Source organism: Microdochium trichocladiopsis (genome assembly GCF_020744255.1).
Source record: "Microdochium trichocladiopsis strain MPI-CAGE-CH-0230 chromosome Unknown B0I36scaffold_2, whole genome shotgun sequence".
Classification (NCBI taxonomy): domain Eukaryota; kingdom Fungi; phylum Ascomycota; class Sordariomycetes; order Xylariales; family Microdochiaceae; genus Microdochium; species Microdochium trichocladiopsis.
This window is the reverse complement of record NW_025763545.1, coordinates 673,829-690,926: the sequence shown is the minus strand read 5'-3', so window position 1 is coordinate 690,926 and position 17,098 is coordinate 673,829. Positions and strand designations below refer to the sequence as shown.

General features: G+C 56.6%; 4 protein-coding genes across 4 annotated transcripts; 3 read left to right on the top strand and 1 right to left on the bottom strand.

Annotated features, from left to right (window-relative positions):
- The first annotated feature begins 1,330 nt into the window (after positions 1–1,330).
- On the top strand, positions 1,331–2,540 carry B0I36DRAFT_63652 (uncharacterized protein). Its single transcript, XM_046163133.1, has one exon. The coding sequence runs from the start codon at positions 1,503–1,505 to the stop codon at positions 2,280–2,282; it is 780 nt and encodes a 259-aa protein (XP_046016391.1). The 5' UTR covers positions 1,331–1,502; the 3' UTR covers positions 2,283–2,540.
- Positions 2,474–3,282, top strand: B0I36DRAFT_358991 (uncharacterized protein; the record flags this gene model as incomplete). The annotated part of the gene is made up of 2 exons (XM_046158059.1): positions 2,474–2,701; positions 2,827–3,282. 2 exons carry the CDS (start codon positions 2,474–2,476, stop codon positions 3,280–3,282), a joined length of 684 nt encoding a protein of 227 aa, XP_046016390.1.
- A 5,462-nt stretch (positions 3,283–8,744) lies between these two features.
- Positions 8,745–11,683, bottom strand: B0I36DRAFT_282954 (beta-glucosidase). The gene is made up of 4 exons (XM_046151531.1): positions 11,491–11,683; positions 11,307–11,434; positions 10,655–11,251; positions 8,745–10,445 (listed from the first exon to the last, which is right to left on the bottom strand). Exons 1-4 carry the CDS (start codon positions 11,651–11,653, stop codon positions 8,880–8,882), a joined length of 2,454 nt encoding a protein of 817 aa, XP_046016389.1. The 5' UTR covers positions 11,654–11,683; the 3' UTR covers positions 8,745–8,879.
- Positions 11,684–14,257: 2,574 nt separating this feature from the next.
- B0I36DRAFT_313654 (uncharacterized protein) lies at positions 14,258–15,394 on the top strand. The gene has a single exon (XM_046152656.1). It carries the CDS (start codon positions 14,263–14,265, stop codon positions 14,557–14,559), a length of 297 nt encoding a protein of 98 aa, XP_046016388.1. The 5' UTR covers positions 14,258–14,262; the 3' UTR covers positions 14,560–15,394.
- The last annotated feature ends 1,704 nt before the right edge of the window (positions 15,395–17,098 follow it).

Genomic DNA, 17,098 nt, shown 5'->3' with positions numbered 1-17,098 from the left:
TATCCAGGAATGAAACCAGAATCCAGCTACCCTCGAAGCTGCCACTCATAGTATTGCTTTACAGAGAGTGACAGTGTCATACAGTTGCATGGACATAATGTGGGGTTGATTCGGTTGTTCTTCAGCCTGGAATACTGTGCACTTCTTCGTCTCTTTCAAGAATGCGACAGGAAGCATTGCCCACGGAGAGGCCAGACGCTACAAACGGAAGGTCTTGTGGGCGTTACGTGTTGATCGTGAGGCAGCGACGTCGTGGGGACAGCTTTCTCGGTAGTCGGAATCGATCGCCCGCGGGGGGTTCGGATGGTCGGTAAACAGCGAAGCAAAGATCGAGTAGAGTCGAAAACGGATCATCGGTTGTCGCGACGCAGACGGTGGTGACCTTCGTGCCGGCCAGAGGGTCGAACAGAAGTCCCGAGAATATGAATTTCAGGGCAATACGAAGCTCTGCCACTGAACGAGGTCGTCGTGGCTCGTCGAAGTGGCAAAGGTCGAGATGAGAGAGCAGCTGTCGGTCTTGTCAAAAGCAGCAAGACAGCTCTGTAGGCAGAGCAGAGCAGGATGATGTCCGGATGCCCAGACCGAGGGAGAAACAGTGGACCAGGCAGTCTACCAGAACCAAGCACATAAGGTCGGGCACTCTTGTGCGCGTTTTGATTGCGGGCGCAAGGTGCTTGCCCCAGCAATCTTGTTACAGGCTACAGCCGGCCAGGGAACACCCAGGCACTCCACCTGCAAAAGCTCTTGCCTTGCAAGACGAAGCTGGAGAGTCGTGGAGTATCTGGCCATCATGATGATGAGAAACGGACCATCGTTGCAGCGCGCCGTAAAGTACCCGCTGTCAACCCAGTAGCACCAGCAAAGGCGGAGACGGTTCAGATTCAAGTGTTTCTGCCAGGTTCTGGCGCACATGCTGGCCAGCAACGCATTGGCCAGTTCATCGGCAGATTTTCCAACAAGTGAAGAGCCTAGACTGCCGCGTCCTGACGATCGTTTCTGGTCCAGCCCCAACTCGCCGCGGAGAAGGGATAATTGCCATAGGCCCAGAAGCCGACAGAGAGTCCACCAAAGCGCGGGCCCGTGTGATGGAGTAGGCTAGCCAGTCGAGAGCGACAACCGCCACGCGCGTTCTCGTGGCCGCCCTGGAGAGGTACCTAGGGCATAACCCAGGACGGGACTTGGTGGTACATGACAGGTACGGTGCTGGAGTCTCTGAGGTGTGCCGCTAGGGTGCTGGGGCGGAGCCACGTTGATTTTCTAGAGGGGCAAATCGGAGTTGTACGTCGTTCCCAGTACTGGGCGGAGGAGGAGCGTTGTGGCCCCAATCTGCGTCCAGAGTGGCTGGCGGACGTTGCTTCCGAGCTGGAGGCGGGAAAGGTCATGCATGTACGATCGAATGGCCACACTAGTTGATTGGTCCTCTGGACACTAACCAGAGACTGTGTTTTGGCGAGCAGCGCAGAGAAGACGTGGTATCGGTCCGGCTCGCGTTCGTCCTCGCGATGAAGCCACGCCCGCCTGGTGAGAAGAAACAAACGAGACTTGGTGCCCAAGGCCATCACCGCGCAGTGCTGCCTTTCTCCAGCTTGCGGAAAGCACGACCGACTGTTTTGAGACATGGACTGACAGGAGCACCAGGGCAACTCCTCCGCCGACGTCCAGCCACCAAGGCTCGATTCGAGCCGATTCCGTACCAGCCCTCCTCGTCTTCCATTGCCTGCATGCAACACATGCATGCCTGCCTGCCTGCCTGTACCCACTCATCCCCATCCCATCCCCCCATTGACACGCCGGCCAGCACGTCACGCACAGCTTGGCCGCTTGTCAAGGAGCGAGTCCAGCACCGCAGCTGTCCAGCCGTGTGTACCTCCGCCCCCTCCAGGCCCGCCCATCACCCTGACGTAAGCCTGCCTCGCGCCTTCTCGAGACTTCTCTACAGCATCAGCACCACCAGCATAGGCGACCTTTACCACCGCTCCGCCTGCCCTCGTCGCTCGTCAGGCGGCCAGCCAGCTAGCCAGTTGCTCATTCGTCCCAGTCCTTCGGCGCAGCACGACCAGATTCTTCCTATCCTTGTACACAAGTGTGGCGGAATCTGCCGCTCAGGGTCCCCCCCCTCCCTGTCGACAGCCCTGCACGCCCTGCTGCCCTTTGTCTGTCAAAATCGCTGCTGTACAGACACCGGGACACCAGGCCGAGCCCACACGTACTCTGAGGTACAGCCTGCCCGCCGACGCCCACCTCCTTCCCCGGCCACCCAGCAACCGACGACCAAACCTTGAGCCCACCCGCAGATGCCCGTCACAGTCACCTTCTAAATCATGGCCTCGGCGCCCATGCCGCCTCTGCCCATCCTCCCTGGCGTCCATGCCTCTGCAATCCGGGAAAACACCGCCGCGGAGCCTGTCACGAGCACAGTGGCTCTGCCTAAATCCCTCGAGCTCTCCCAGAGTCTCACCACGGCACATGCGCCATGCCACGTCCTCCTATAGCTGATCTCCCCGTGGATTGGCCACCGCCAGCCACGCCTCTCGACCTCGCCCACACCCCACTTGACCCAGGCCTAGTGACGCCCATGGATGATCTCGATCCCCAGGCGCAGCAGCACCACGACCACCATGGTGGCTACGCTTGGGGAGCTTGGTTTGAGGCTGACAATGATCACGACCTCAACACCATGCCAAGCCATAGCCAGCACCTTGTGAGTATGCTCGCACGGCTGATCTCAGCCTCGTAGAGTTTGCCTTCGTCTCAAAACCAACCCTAGCATACCTTTGTCATAAGAGCTTGTCATCAACTAACTCAATACTCTCGGCACCGCTGCAGAGCTACACAGAGTCACCCTTTGTGTCAAATAATCCGACACAGCATCCGCCGCCGTACTTCACCCAGCCCATAGACAATAGCGTGCAATACTCGATGCTGCAAAGCCCGTCGGCAGATCCGGCCTATAGTCCAGGAACCATCGACCCGTCAAGTACCACGAACATGTCCACCTCTACAGATACGAGTACCGAATCCCTGATTGGGCGGAGGCCTCGTACGCAACGCGAGCGCAACCGCCTGGCCGCGCACAAGTGCAGGCAAAAGTCGAAGCTGAATGCGGAGGAACTGCAAAAGCAGGAACGAGAACTCGCGGAGCAGCATCGATGTTTGACACAGCATGTCCAATTTCTCCGAAACGAGGTCCTCGATCTAAAGAACGAAATCCTTCGCCATGGAACCTGCAACTGCGAGCTGATCGGCGAGTATATCGCCAGGGCCGCGCAGAGCCTTCCGTAGTGCTTGCCAATGCGGAAGGGACATTTTCACGATGCCGAACTCATCCAGACGGTAAAATGAAAATCCGATGACGGTGGAACCTCAAACCCCCTTGAAAATGGTCGAACAATGCCGACAGGTTGCTGTCCAGCTTTTTCCAGGAGGAACCATTCAGCTTGCCGCCGGCTGACTTGTAGATAAGTGGTCGGCAACCTTTGGTCGGATCGGTAGTGAAAAGGTATTTGCTGTAGGTTAGATCGATACCTGCGATCGCAGACCAAAGTGTTGTGTCTCATCGTTGGAGAAACGCGGGCATTCATGCAAACTCAATCACGGATTGCCTGACAATTTGCCAGGCTTGGAGTACATTGGGCAAGGGGCGTTAGATCTTTCTCTTTTCTTGCCTTGCCAGAGGCACGAGTACCGACAATGGCGCTGACGGGCGGATACATTTTTGTATTTATTTTCAAGGAAATAGTGCGCTGTACATGGCTAGACAGAGAGCCATAGAAAACGCCACAAACAAGGACGCCCATGACATGAAATCCAACGGCAGTGCGCCTCAATTGGCGAAACCCGAGCATGGTGAAAAGCCTTCGTCTGGGCTCTTTACTATACGTGATGCGAGATCACTTGTCCATCCATGATGTCAGATTGCCAATGCGCGACGTGCGAATCTTGGCCATGGCATGGCGTGGGGAACGTAGCACCCTGTTTGGGCCGTCGATGCAGGACTTGTCAGGTGCCTTGCCATTGGTCCTGACAGCAACAACACTTATGTGCAAGTACGTATGCAATGGGTCCATTAGCGCAAACGACTGGGAGGCAAGCTCCTCGGCCGGATTCGGATCTTCGCGGCAAGGGTATAAGCTGCAGGAAAGTCGCCCCAAACAAGGCCAACACCGATGACCGGGGGAGAGATCAGAGGCATGCGGACTCAGGCCAGGATGGATTGACCTTTTCAGCATGCTTGGCTTGGAGGCACAAACGGAAGCTTCCGCTTCAGGGCCGAGCTTCTGTTTGGGGCCCGTGGTTGGTACGAAGAAAGGGTGGTCGTTGCGGATCGACTGGCAAATGCTTGAGATGCACCGAATCTCTGGTGTGGAGCACACGAGCCAGCCCTCTGACCCGTGAGACTGCAGCCATCACAAGAGAGAGAACAAAAGACATATGTCGACTGACCCCGTCGTGTGCTTGTGTTATGGCATCCATGGATGATGATGGCTCGACATGGTTGAGGCTGGCAGCCGGGAATCGCTGGTGCGGGTCTCGGCAAGCCTCATGTGGGGCCGTGTCGGAGCAAAGCGTCCGCTCCAACTTCCCCTCCCGCGTGACGAGACTTGAGTAAACCGGCAGACGAAGTGTTGGCTCGGTCGTAAGCACAGCCCTGGAGATTGTTCTCCGACAAGGACGACGACTGACTGAGAAGCTGCTCCGGCGTCGCAAATGGCCAGCCAATACGATGCCCGGTTGGACCTTCCCACTTGTCGTAAGCGGCGGGCTCGAAGCTGCATTTGGGCACCCGGGGGACCCATGCTCGATCCTACTTAAGACCTCGGGAGTATAGGAGTGCACACCCTCGTGTTCCGTCGTTCTGATGAGAACTTGATTTCATTGCACATGCGTAGCATCACGAATCTCTCAAGGGGGAGGGGGGGGCGGAAGGTGGATGAAGAGTGGTCCACAGGATGCCCTCGACAATTTGCAAGGCATGTCACCCATGTCTATTCTTCTCTCTGTTCCCCCTCTCTGGGTGCGTCAATAGCTCTCCATATCTGTTCACCTCGTTACCCTTCTGGCCTAGGGTTGCCCCACACTCCACACGCAAATGCAAGAGCACGAGATGCGCATCTCTGCGGAAACAAAAATAGCAACGGGCAATCGTTGATGCCGTTTGGCATTTCCGTTTCAAAATCGCATTCGCATGCCAGGGTCAGCACGTCCTTGCAGCTCATGACGTATGGGCAACCCGACCAGACTTTTGGCAATGTTCCTGCAGGCCAATAGCTAGCTGGTCAGAACAAGCCTTGCATGCCAGCTCGCCATTTCTAGGAGTCCATCCGCGAAGCGTTTTACGGACATGCCATCGCTGGTATATTTGCAATCATACCTCTACAGCATGCCAGGTTCCGCTGGGAACCATTCCGTCCGGCCATCAATATCTCCTTGAGCCCAAGCTGACTCTCACACATTCAAGACGCATAAGGTCCTCGAAGTAGTACGGTGTACGTCGCCACTGCGTCCCCTTTAGGGATCTCGAAGCAGCCTAAGAGCTCAGTCGCGACTTGTCGATGGGTACCTACCACAGCCGAGGGTACTTACTCCTCAGGCGCAGATTTTGGTGCAGCACCAGGCAGATTCTTACACTGTTATTTGACTGGCTGTAAACCTTGCAGAATCCCCAGTGTTTGTTTATCGGACTCAGCTCGGCGCCAATCAGATAGCACGCCCATGCTGCGGAGTCCGACGAGCGAGAGGTTCTTCACAATTTTAAAACGGTACAACGATGTCGCGCACTCCTTCGGAGATCTGCGCCGGGTCAGCCCGCCAGGATATATGTTTCCCCCCCCTCCAAGCCCAGGATTTCCGCTCGGAAACTGTTGGGCGCCCGCCCTTGCTCCCTGGTTTCCGAGTCGCGCAGCTTGGTTTTAGCCTGAGCAATTGCCGACTCGGCAATGGGACTTATGGCCCATGGCGTTCAGATCTCCGCGCGCTCCAGGAGGCGAAACATGGATGGCATAATCAGGCAATCACGATGCACTACTCCACGGCCATGCAAGATTCGGCTTCTTCTCGCTCATTGGAGACTTTCCAACTTCCATCGAGGGAAATGATGCATGTCTTACAGTCGGCATTGGTAGCTTTCAGCTTTGGGACGCATCTCCTAATGGTACACCCGAGTGTCTCGAAGATGCACCAATGTCATCTCCTGTACGGTTGAAGCTGCTCCCAGGTCCAGCCTGGCCCATGCATGTGTCGCAGAGACCATCCCGTGGGGATGACAAAGAACCAACTCGCCCTTTTTTGACATATATGGTGGGCGGTCCGTTCCCCGGCTTTCCACTTCATTATGCTGCCCAAGAAAGGAACGAAAAGAAACAAAGTAAAAATCATTTCCCGCATTAAGGCAACAAAAGGTACAGGTGTTTCTCATACTGCCTCGCTACCAGTATGTCTGGCCTCGGCCCAGAGATACAGATCAAGCTTAAAATTAAGCATGCGCGGGTTCTACCTGCCTGTTGACTCCAACTAGTTCCACTTGGCAATCAGTCTCAGCTGGGATCTCGCGAGTCGCAAACCATCTGCAGGCCTGAAACTGGGCAGGCACAAGCAGCCACGGCACAATTGGCCCTAATAGTCTGCAGTCTTTCCCCTTGCTTGTCTTGGGAACTCCGGACAGAAAGGGAGCGGGTAGGTCAGACGAGGCACCCTCGAGGTACATCTTTTCGTCGTATGCTCGCACGGTGTACACCAATCTGGATGCCGGGAAGGCCTGTCACAGTCGTGTGGCGGGCCAGCCGCCATGCAAGAGCTACTTAGCGTGACGGAAATGCCCGATTCCAGGGGACGGGGGGGTCGACACACTTCGCGTTAACTTACTTTAGGCTAAGAGGTGCAGCAGCCCAGGGCGCGGGAAAAGGCATATTCCTTGTTGTTCACGTGGGCAACCTTTTTGATATGGTGTCGGAGCAAGCATTCTTGTCGTTGGCACTTGAAGAAACATTGCAGAAATGACTGTATCTCGCCACACATGATCTTCCGGCAACCTCCGGCGTCCATCAAAATGATAACGCGTCGCATCATGAAGATCGGCATTGAACCTTGGGCAGGTTCATCTACAGAGCTATTCTGCGCCACATTATACCGCAAAGAGTCCTCTCGCTCGTGGTTGACCGACCCTGGTCTGATTCATTACATATACCCTAAACCAAGCTGAGGCTTCATGCTTGACCTGGACAACCCATGCAAACAAGTCTGTCTCACGCGTAGTGCCCCTATCATTGGCAACATGTCGCAAACCAGCAGGGGACCATCAGGAAAACGGCGACGACGTCTTCAACAAGCACACCGCCAATCGCGTGCCACGGGCTGTCACTGGCGATCTGCAGAGCATTTCGGCGCAAGCACCCGGCCAGACGGGGGGTGGGGGGATACCCGCATATCACTCCTGCATGAGCAGCAGCCTCCCCACGCACTTCCCAGGTTGGCGGATAGGCCACGGGACGGCAGACGTGAGGGTACTTGCAGGTACTGATACGTTCCGCGAGGGTGGCTACGATTGGCTGCATGACTGCGGACCGCAATCCAGGCTCTCCTTGCTGATCTACCCAAGGCCACTCACTGCCCACGCATGACAGGCCAGGCGACTTCGGCCGAAATCCAGAACCAACAATCTCCTTGTTGTTTGCTTTCTCCGCGGAGACCTGATATCCTCACAAGAAAGCACTTGCAGCATCGAGGCACCTTCCTTGGGACATTGGGTTCTTGAGATGGGACTTGCCCTTAAGTGGCAGGGCTTTTTTTACTCATCTGAGGCAGTCTCCAGCCAGCTGCGAACGAGACGTGCCCTTTGGCCAGAGAAGACGCAAACACTGGCGAGTTCTCCGTTGATTAGAGATTTGCTGGAAAATGGGGCATTCAGAGCTTCAAAGGGGAGCCTTCGTCCCGTGGGACTCTGACTGGTTATCCTTGGCAAGCGGCAGCGCGTGGGGGGCGAAGGGGGATATATTCGCATTCATACCCAACACGCACCCTCAGGAGAAAATGCAAGCCCGGAGCGGGAATTGCAATGCGTGGACTGGCTGCGGCGGCGAAACAAGGAGTACGTGCGCGCGCGCGCGTGTGTGTGTGTGTGTGTGTGTGTGTTTGTGTGTAAGAGGATGTGATCTCTCGGCAGATCCGCTGAAAAGCGGAGATGCGAGAAGTTGTTGTGGTGCTGGTTCGAACTTCAGACTGAGCCCGCCCGGCCGGGACGTTTCCTCCGGCCCGCGTTTGCGACACTTCAATGCAACTACGGACGGGCGGGATTTGATAAAAACTGGAGTCGGGAGGGGATTGCATTGTAATCCGCCGGCCGCGTTACAACAAGGATGTTATCTTGGGGCCTCCAACGGCATTTGTCGTCGACCTGGAACCAAGTCGAGTGTGACGCTGGCATGCGGTGGTGTTTGCTAACCCGCTGGTATGCGTCGTCGTTGTGGTGCTCGTCGGCGGCCTCCTTATTGCTGCACAATTAGACGGTTTAAAGGTTAGAGCGGCACTGTGCTTCTGTGCGCCGTTAAAGGGGGTTTGCCTGGCGATGGTCATCAAGCGCGCGCGTAGTTTTCCCCTTGTGAGGTTGTTGCTGAGAACGTGTGAACAAGGCCAGAGGCATTGTTCTGAACTGGATTCCACGCTTCCTTCGCGATACTACACTGGCACAAAGTCACGACAAGGCGTGGTCATGGAAACGCAAGCACCCAAAACATTGCTTGTGGCTTCTTGTGATGTATTAATATTCATATTCATCATTGACTCGTGAGCCGCGTGCGCTATTGTACAGATCGCTATTCTATCTACATCAACACATCCTGTCCTCTCGACTCGCTAGCTTTCAACCTCTTGTCAGTCACGCAAGCTCACGCGACAGGAGCAAACTTGGCAGTGGCGCGAATGTCGCGACTCGAGAAGCCGACGTTGAACACGAACTCGCCCTCGGGGATGAGCCACTCCTGGCTGACGACGTCCCAGTAGCTCAGGTCGCGGCGCATGAGCTCGAAGCCGACCTCGGCCGTCTCGCCGGGCTGCAGGGTCTTCTTGGTAAAGCCGCGCAGCTGCTTGGGCGGGGTGCCGGCCGGGGTGGTGCCGCTCGGGAAGGTGACGTAGAGCTGCGGCACCGTGGCGCCGGCGACGCCGCCCGTGTTGGTCACCGAGGCGGTCACGTTGTACAGGACCTCCCAGAGGGCCGGGTTGCCGCCGGGCATGACGGGCTGGGCCTCGGGCCGGGAGGAGACGGTCTCGCTGCCCGTGCAGGACTCGACCTCGACGGCGTTGGCGAGCTCAAAGGTGGTGTACGACAGGCCGAAGCCGAACTCGTAGCGGACCTTGATGTCGTGCGCGTCAAAGTAGCGGTAGTCTATCTCGAGCTTTTCGTCGAACCACGACTGCCAGTCGTACACGCCGGTCGTGTTGATGGCGGTCGTGGGCGGGGCGTTGTAGTCGCTGCCGTTGAGGGCGATCGTGTACGGCAGGCGGCCGGAAGGGTTGACGTCGCCGTAGAGGATGTCGGCGATCGAGTTGCCCGACTCCTGGCCCGGGTAGTGCACGGCCAGGATGGCGGTGACGTTGGGGTGGTCGGCCCAGGGGAGCGTGTTGATGCCCGACGAGTGCGTCACGACGACCGTGTTGTTGCACGACTTGGCCACCGAGTAGACGACGTCGTCGCCGTGCCAGTCGACGCTCAGGTGCTCGCGGTCCTTGGCCTCTTCGGCCCATGTCTTGAGGAAGACCAGGCACACCTCGGGCACCACGGGGATCCACAGGTCGGTCACGTTGCTCGTGGCGATGAGTGTGTTGTTGAGCCACTGCTGGACCAGCGCCTTGTCCTGCGCGGCGCGAGCTTTGATGGCCTCCGACGGCGAGATGAGGTATGTCAGGCGGCCAGTGCCGGAGCCACCACCGGCGGTGAGGGTGCCGAATTCAAAGTTTTGCTGGTTGTAGTAACCCTCGGTGTCGTCGCCGGCGTCGTTGCCAAAGATGGCGATGGACTTGGGATGCTTGAGCGGGAGAGCGCCGTCGACATTCTTGAGAAGCACTGTGGCCTCGGCACCGTGACGACGGATCAGGCCGCCGTGGTCCTCGCGCACGTCGCGACTGCTCTCGCCCGTCAGGTTGAACTCGCGAAGCCAGCTGGAGGGCGGGGAGAAGGTGTTGAGGTTGGCAGTGGAGGGGTCGACGCTGGGGAAGTCCTCGGCGTCCTGGCCAAGGAAGTAGTAGGGCGTCATGATGCGGATGACCATGTCGTCCAGGCGGCTCTCGGGAACGGTGCCGTTGTTGACGGCAGCCGTGGCGTTGGCGCCAAAGTACGAGCCGGCCTTCCAGTTGACGCCGTACGAGCCAAGACCACCGGGCATGTTCATGTCGAGGCCACCTTCAATGGAGGCGACGCCGCTGTGGGTGCCACCCCAGTCACTCATGATGTAGCCCTAGAGGAAAGATATTGTTAGCAAGTCTCTTCTGCGCGATTCGAGGATCTTGTGCTGCTGCTGCTGCTCCATGTCGTTGACGTTGACGAGTTGTTGCGAAGTCTCCACATGCCTCATTAGGCAAGTAAAAAGTGGAACTCTTCCGTCAAAGTGAGACAGACAGCTGCGTCTTCAACCTTCCCCCTTCAACAAACACAGAGGACACCTACTTGGAAGCCGAGCTCGCCCTTGAGCAGGCCATTCTGTGCCTTTGAGTTCTCGCAGGCGTACGAGCCGTTGAGTCGCTGGTATGAGCACATGAAGCTGGCCGCGCCAGCCTTGACGGCATTGGCAAATGGCCACAGATACAACTCGTGCATGGTGCGGTCGTCAATGTTGCTCGAGATGGCCTCGAAGGTCACTGCGCCGACAGTGCCGTTGACGTCGTACAGGGGGTTTCGCATAGTCTCCTGCTCGTTGCCGATAAAGTGCTTGGGTGTGGCTTGGACTCCGGCGTCCTGGTGGCCCATGATGGTCTCCTCCATGGCGACGCCAGTCAAGTACGGGTCTGCCGCAAAGCCCTCCCAGTTGCGGCCGGAGTAGGCGGAACGGCCAAGTGGGCCAGCAACGGGCGAGAGGGCGACGTGGGCTCCCTTGGCGCGGAACTCGCGGCCCATGGCGTAGCCGCGCTCGTAGAGAAGATCGCGGTCCCAGGAGGCGGCAGCAGATACACCGGCCATGAAAACGCTGGCATAATCAGCAACCCGAATCGCTAGGGGACCGTCCTGGAGACAGAGACCCTTGAAGCCCAGGCGAGGGATGGCGACCTGCAGAATGTCAGTATTGAGGGGGAAGGAATCGAGTGGCCTGAGATGGGCTTACAATGTTGCCGACGCAAGGTCCAGGTGTACCAGTGATCATGTCGGCTTTCTCCTCCACGGTGAGTTGAGCTACGAAGTCCTTGGCCTTTTGGAGTGCCTCCTCCCAGCCGCCGGCACCGGTAGCATTGGCTGTGGCATGTTAGATGGTGCTTCCGCGCTCAGATAGAGTGGCCTGGGTGACTTACGCGAGGGAAGGACAGCTGGAGAGTGGCCATAGGGACCTAGAATGGTTGTGTTCAAGGGCTGTACCCACGAGAACGCATCTTCGTCCCGGTCACCGCCATCGTATGCTTGACCATTGACGGCCAACAGCAGTGTGGACAGAACCAATGCCAGTTTCGAAGCCATCTTGTCTACAGGGGTCGTGAGACGGGCTGTAGAGAGAGATCTGGATGGGCCAGAATAGGAATTCAAATCTCCTGACGAGGCAGGACCGCCGCTCCTTATATAGCTGGCTCTGAGGTCACGGGCATGCTTCTCCAAGTGCTCCAAGTGAACGGTTCCTGGTTGGGGAAGTGGCCTGCAGGGCTCTTGCGATCGGCAAGCGGCTCTGTCAAGTTACTGTCCATGGCTGTAGGCTCGTCCCATGGCCAGTCTCGTTGGTCATGTGAGTGACGTATGGCGCGTGGGCCTCGCGGAATTGGAATCGAAAGCGGCGGGCCGCCTCCCCCCTCACTACTCGAATGGCCTGCAAGCTCCGCGCGCCAACACGGGCGTCTGTGGGGACGGCAAGGCACGCGGAACCCGATGGCAGCACCGGCATGGGCAACTGCCGAACTAGAGGCCCTATCCTTTTGGCTGAGAACACAAGATGCAGTACCTAGCCCTCGCTCGCGATGGGGGCCAAGACAGGGGGTCCGGGTGGACAGGTTCAGTCGGCTCGCTCATACATTTTGCTCCGTCGGAAGCTTGCGAGGCCAAGGGTAGGCACAGAAGTGCGGGCGACCCAAGCTTTGATGAAGGAGACGATCAAGCTACCAGAAAATACCTGCGCTGGCTAAATCGTGCCGAAAGTCGACGAAACTGACGTTCGTCTCTGGTACACATTCGACAAAGACATGATACAGCATCGCGTGAGCGTGTGATGCCGGCCAACTCATCCCAAAGCCATGCCCAGTTTATTGAAATTGCGGTCACGGCGTGAATGTACTGCAAGAGCGAAGGGGAAAAAAAGAATCCTTGCACCTACCGATGGAGCGATCGGTCCACAGGCACAACCAACACTCACCGCGGAGAGCACACATGACTCGCAGCATCACTCCCTCCCTGATCCGGCGGGACCAGCAAGACTGGTGCTTGCTGCAGAGGTTTTGCCGGTGTTGTGCCGCCAGAGAGGGATAACGGCGATGCTGCAGTATGCACTCCGCATGGATGCGCAGACTCGCGGGGAAGAACGTGCGGTCGGGACCCGGCTGGTGGGGAAACAAGATGGAGAAGAAAAGAAAAAATGCGGGAGTGGAGAGGAGGGAAAGTGCCGCCATCGTCATCGTCGCAACGGACGGGGCGGTGGCTTGGGAAAAAGAGGAGAGCGGCAGGGATTCTCCAAAGAGCTCCCCACGCTGGAATCGGCCCTGTTTCCCACGGCGTCCCGAACCCACGGGCTTGGCATGGCAGGCCGCGGAACCGGTGGAATAACAAGTGCCCTCGACTGGGGAGGCTGCTGCGATGGGGGAAGATGCATGGTTGCCCGTGGCAGGTTGGCTGGGACAGCAAAGCATGCTTTTCGCAAATGCCTCGCATACGATGTAACACCCCGCACATATTGCAATCAGGGCTGCGGCACACAAGTTGGTCATGCCTCCCTCGCCTTTGAGAAAGTCCACTGGGGGGATAAGTCAAGTAGCCTTTCAAGCACGGGGACTGGTCTGCTTGGGGGCAGCACACACCCAGCCGGAACGCACGCATCATCGGTTGTCCCGCAAAGCCTCCCACGCCATCCCGCCTTGGCCCGACGGCACAGGCAAATCTCCGGCTCTTGGGTTTATGCTTGTCGCCCAAGCGCGAACCTTGCCCGCCAGGCCCAACTCCACATCCGCCGTGCTCGACCCCAGCTTGCACGCCTCGCGACCCAGTTTATCCTACCCAAGCCGGGCCGATAGGCAACGGTCAGATGCTTGTCGAGCTTGTGCTTTCTTGTCAAAGCTGGGCAAGCGGCGAGCAGTTTCCCCACAGCATACTGCCTGCTCGTGCGCGTGTCGCGTGCCCGCCGGCATGGAGAGATCGGGGCGGCCCATGGGGGAGGCTCCTGATGCGGGTTGTGGCCAGGTCTGTCGTGTCAAAATTTCTCCGCAAGGACCAGGGACCGAGGAACTTGCCCCCAGGCGGCGCGTCTACTGTGATCAGCGGATTTTTTTCGTGACGAGCCTGCTTCTTCCGATTCTACTGCTTTGAACGACACTGCCGGGAATCGATGTTATTCAGGCACATATCCCAACTTCGTAAGACGGTTGCAACCACATGAGAACACAAAAGCTTCCAGCATGATTAATAGCCCTGCCGAATCGACTGCTAGTCTGCGACCCATCGAGTCTCAAATGCAACTAGACCGTATGGAAGCATAGTGCTGTCCCAAAGCACTCACGAGGTGGAGGTCCACTCGAATCCCATTTCTCGTGTACAATATCCCAACCCATGTCGATCCCCACTGCGAGGGCGGCACGCGGCGCATCCCCACGGGCTGCCGGGCTTTCATTGCGTATGTCCACGGTAATACATTCTTGAGCCCGAGTCGACTCCGATACTTTTGAGACCCACTAGATCCTTGAAGTTGTAGGTTTACGTCGCCACTGCGTACCGTCAGAGATCTCGAAGCAGTCTGTGAGCTGAGCTGCGACCTGTCAATCCGTACCTACTACAACCTAGGGTACATATGTCCACGCGCAGTTTTGGTGCAGTACGAAGAAGATTCTTGTCCTGCTATTCGACTGGCTATTAACTTGGCAAAATCCCCAGTGTTTATGTACCGGAGTCAACTCGGCACCAATCAGATATTTGACCTGATGCTACACTGCAGTATGAGGTCCAGAGGAGAACTTTGGTCCTGGCGTCATCTACACAAGGTTCCAGTCAGGCGGACCATATGCAACAGAGAAGGGTCGGGGACTGTCTTCTCGCGGGTTTTCCGTAGCCAGTGTCGAGGTCAAGAGCTCTCAATGGCGAGGACAGAGGGCCGCACCTCTGTTTCTAAGCGGATGGTTCGTGGCGGCAGAGAGGAAGTAGCTGGCACCACGAGTGCTCATGCATTGAATTGGTGAGCTCTACACATACGATCCTAGAATGACAAGAAACATCCTCGAATGGTTCTAATCACGGTTGTTTTGGAATAAAAATGCGCCAGAAAGCTTTTTCTCGACGTTGCTGGTCAATCCGGGCGAGACCTCGTCTGGCCACGTCATTTTCATACACGCACATGCTTGTCAAGCTTTCTGTAGTGGGTGCATCGATGAAGGGACCAAGAGGAACTCAAGTTGAAAACCTGTGGATTCATCTTTGGGGCATTGCTTCAAAATGGCTGACGTTGTTCACAATTCTTCATGATCGAGAAATGGCTTCCTTCCCATTCTGGACCTCGCTTACACCCTGATTGGTGGTGGACGAGGTGGGGCTTGGTCGCGAACTTGGCTCCCGCAGGTGCATGGTTTCTCCTGCTGCTACCTCTTGATTTCGTTCGCGTCGTTACTTGGCTTTTTGTGCCCCCATACCATCTGATAACTTCCCCTGAATATCCGCGGTAAAGAGCCGATCTCATAGATCTGAGCTTCGAGCTCCGCTTCCGGGTGAGCTAATTTCATGTCCCTCTGCCCAAGCCGCAGGCTTGCTGGCTTGGCTTTACTGCGTCCCTGGCGCGTTTGGCATAGATCAGATTTCTTTCAGTTTCAAGGTGTCGTTCATACACTTGGTCTGCCCATCTTGGAAACAGGTCAAACTGCCGTCTACGATTTTCCAATGTGACAAAGACTGTTCCCCATCCCACTTCCTTTCCCGGGATGCAGGGGCGACAGCTCTTTTGTGTCTCTGTGACTGTTTGAACCCAGATCGATCTTGATCGGGTTGGTCTGGAGGGAGATCACGTCTCCAGGAAAACCTCGGATAGCCCCGTGGCATTGGTGACGACGAGCAGCGATGAGCCGTGTGAGACGGTTCTCGCAGCACGTGACCATCCAGGAACAGACCCAATTGCGCCTCCTATGGAGTTTCGCAATGCTCCGACTCTGCAGCTCTGTCAGCAAAATGTACATGCGCATGCCGTAGGTGTGGAGTGGCAGACGATACCTGTCTAAAGCGATCTCAGCAAGCAACCTAGGACTCGTGGTTGCTTCAGAATGATGGCAACGCGCCATCCCGTGCGGAGGGGCGCTTCTTGGCTCGAGACTCGCACGATCCCCAGATGGGCTATATCTCCCTACAAAGAAATAGAATGACAAATTGCTGTTTTTGGGCCCTTGTCAAGGTCTACGCCGTGCAGAAGTGATAAGACTTTTTAGTGCCTGTGGAGTAGCTCCTCAGTAACCAGGCCACCTGTGCAGCGTGCAGGTCCCTGAAAGCTGGTTGCAGAAGGAGGCGGATCCTGGTCGGTGATGCACGGGAGCGTGAGGGCAGACATTCGGCTCTACTACCATGTAGGGGTTCTTCTAAGGTACGAGAGGAAACCTCTTGGTGTGTTCACATTGGGAAGGATCGAAGTGGAGATCGGACATGGGTGGCCATGACTGTTTGACGCTCGAACTGGCAGTCAGCACAAGACTACCTTGCGGTAGTCAGCACAAGGCTGGGGCTTGGCGTCGGTTGTTTCCAGAACGGTATTGCCTCAGCGGCGTTACTCATGGCCTAGACTCAAATGTACGTATCTGCTTCACAATCTGACCGATGATGGGCACTTTAGCCAAATGACAATCTCCAACGCATTAAGATCCAGCACAGTCGCGGCGGCAGTGTGGGCAACAATCTTGAAACCGATTATTCCGTATGCCGTGTTTTCAGGCACGTGGGAAGGTAGCGCGTGCAGATTGTGGAATTATAAGCTCGCAGCGAGTTCCAGCTCACAGGGCCATTTCGTACATGGTTCGGGTGGGCGCACCCCTGTCGCAATCCTTCTGCGCTGCCAAGGGTGCGCTTGAGCCCCAAGCAACGTTGTAGGAATGGCCAGGCCGCCACATGCTACGTACCTCAGAAGACAACGGTCCGAGCCAGACTAAGTAGGCGGATCCATGGGCAACCGAGGAAGAGAAAAATCCCTATTGGCCAATTCAATATGCGGAGATAGTCAGTTGCATAATACATTGCCTTGAACTCTCATACCACACCCCACTGTGGAGATTGGATTGCTGGAGAGAGCCAAGTTGGCCCTTTCTACGTATCCCATGTCAGTTTATGTGCCTCTCTCGCTCTTATGGCAGTTCGCGGCACGAGAACTCGTTGTCTTGGAGTTTTTTTGGATATAGATCCGGATGCATTTCACCGGCATGCTTTCACTTTGATCTCGACTTGGCTCATCGCCAAACACGTGGGTGTCTCGTTGATACCACAACCTTTGGTCGTTTCCAACGCTCATTGGAAACCCGCGGCAAGTCGATCCGTTGGGGGCATCCTGGGTGCTAGAGCCTTGCCTTCGATCCATCCGCGTCATGGTTCGCGGTCCATTGTTACATAGTGTTGTAGCAATCGCGGTATGAGCCGTGACAAATGGTGGATCTAGTCAACCTGGGTCATTCGTGTAGCTCTTTTATGGTGCCTATGCTAAGCTGAATAAAGGTATGTCGTTCCATGTTGGGCACATTTTATGGGGTCAACAGG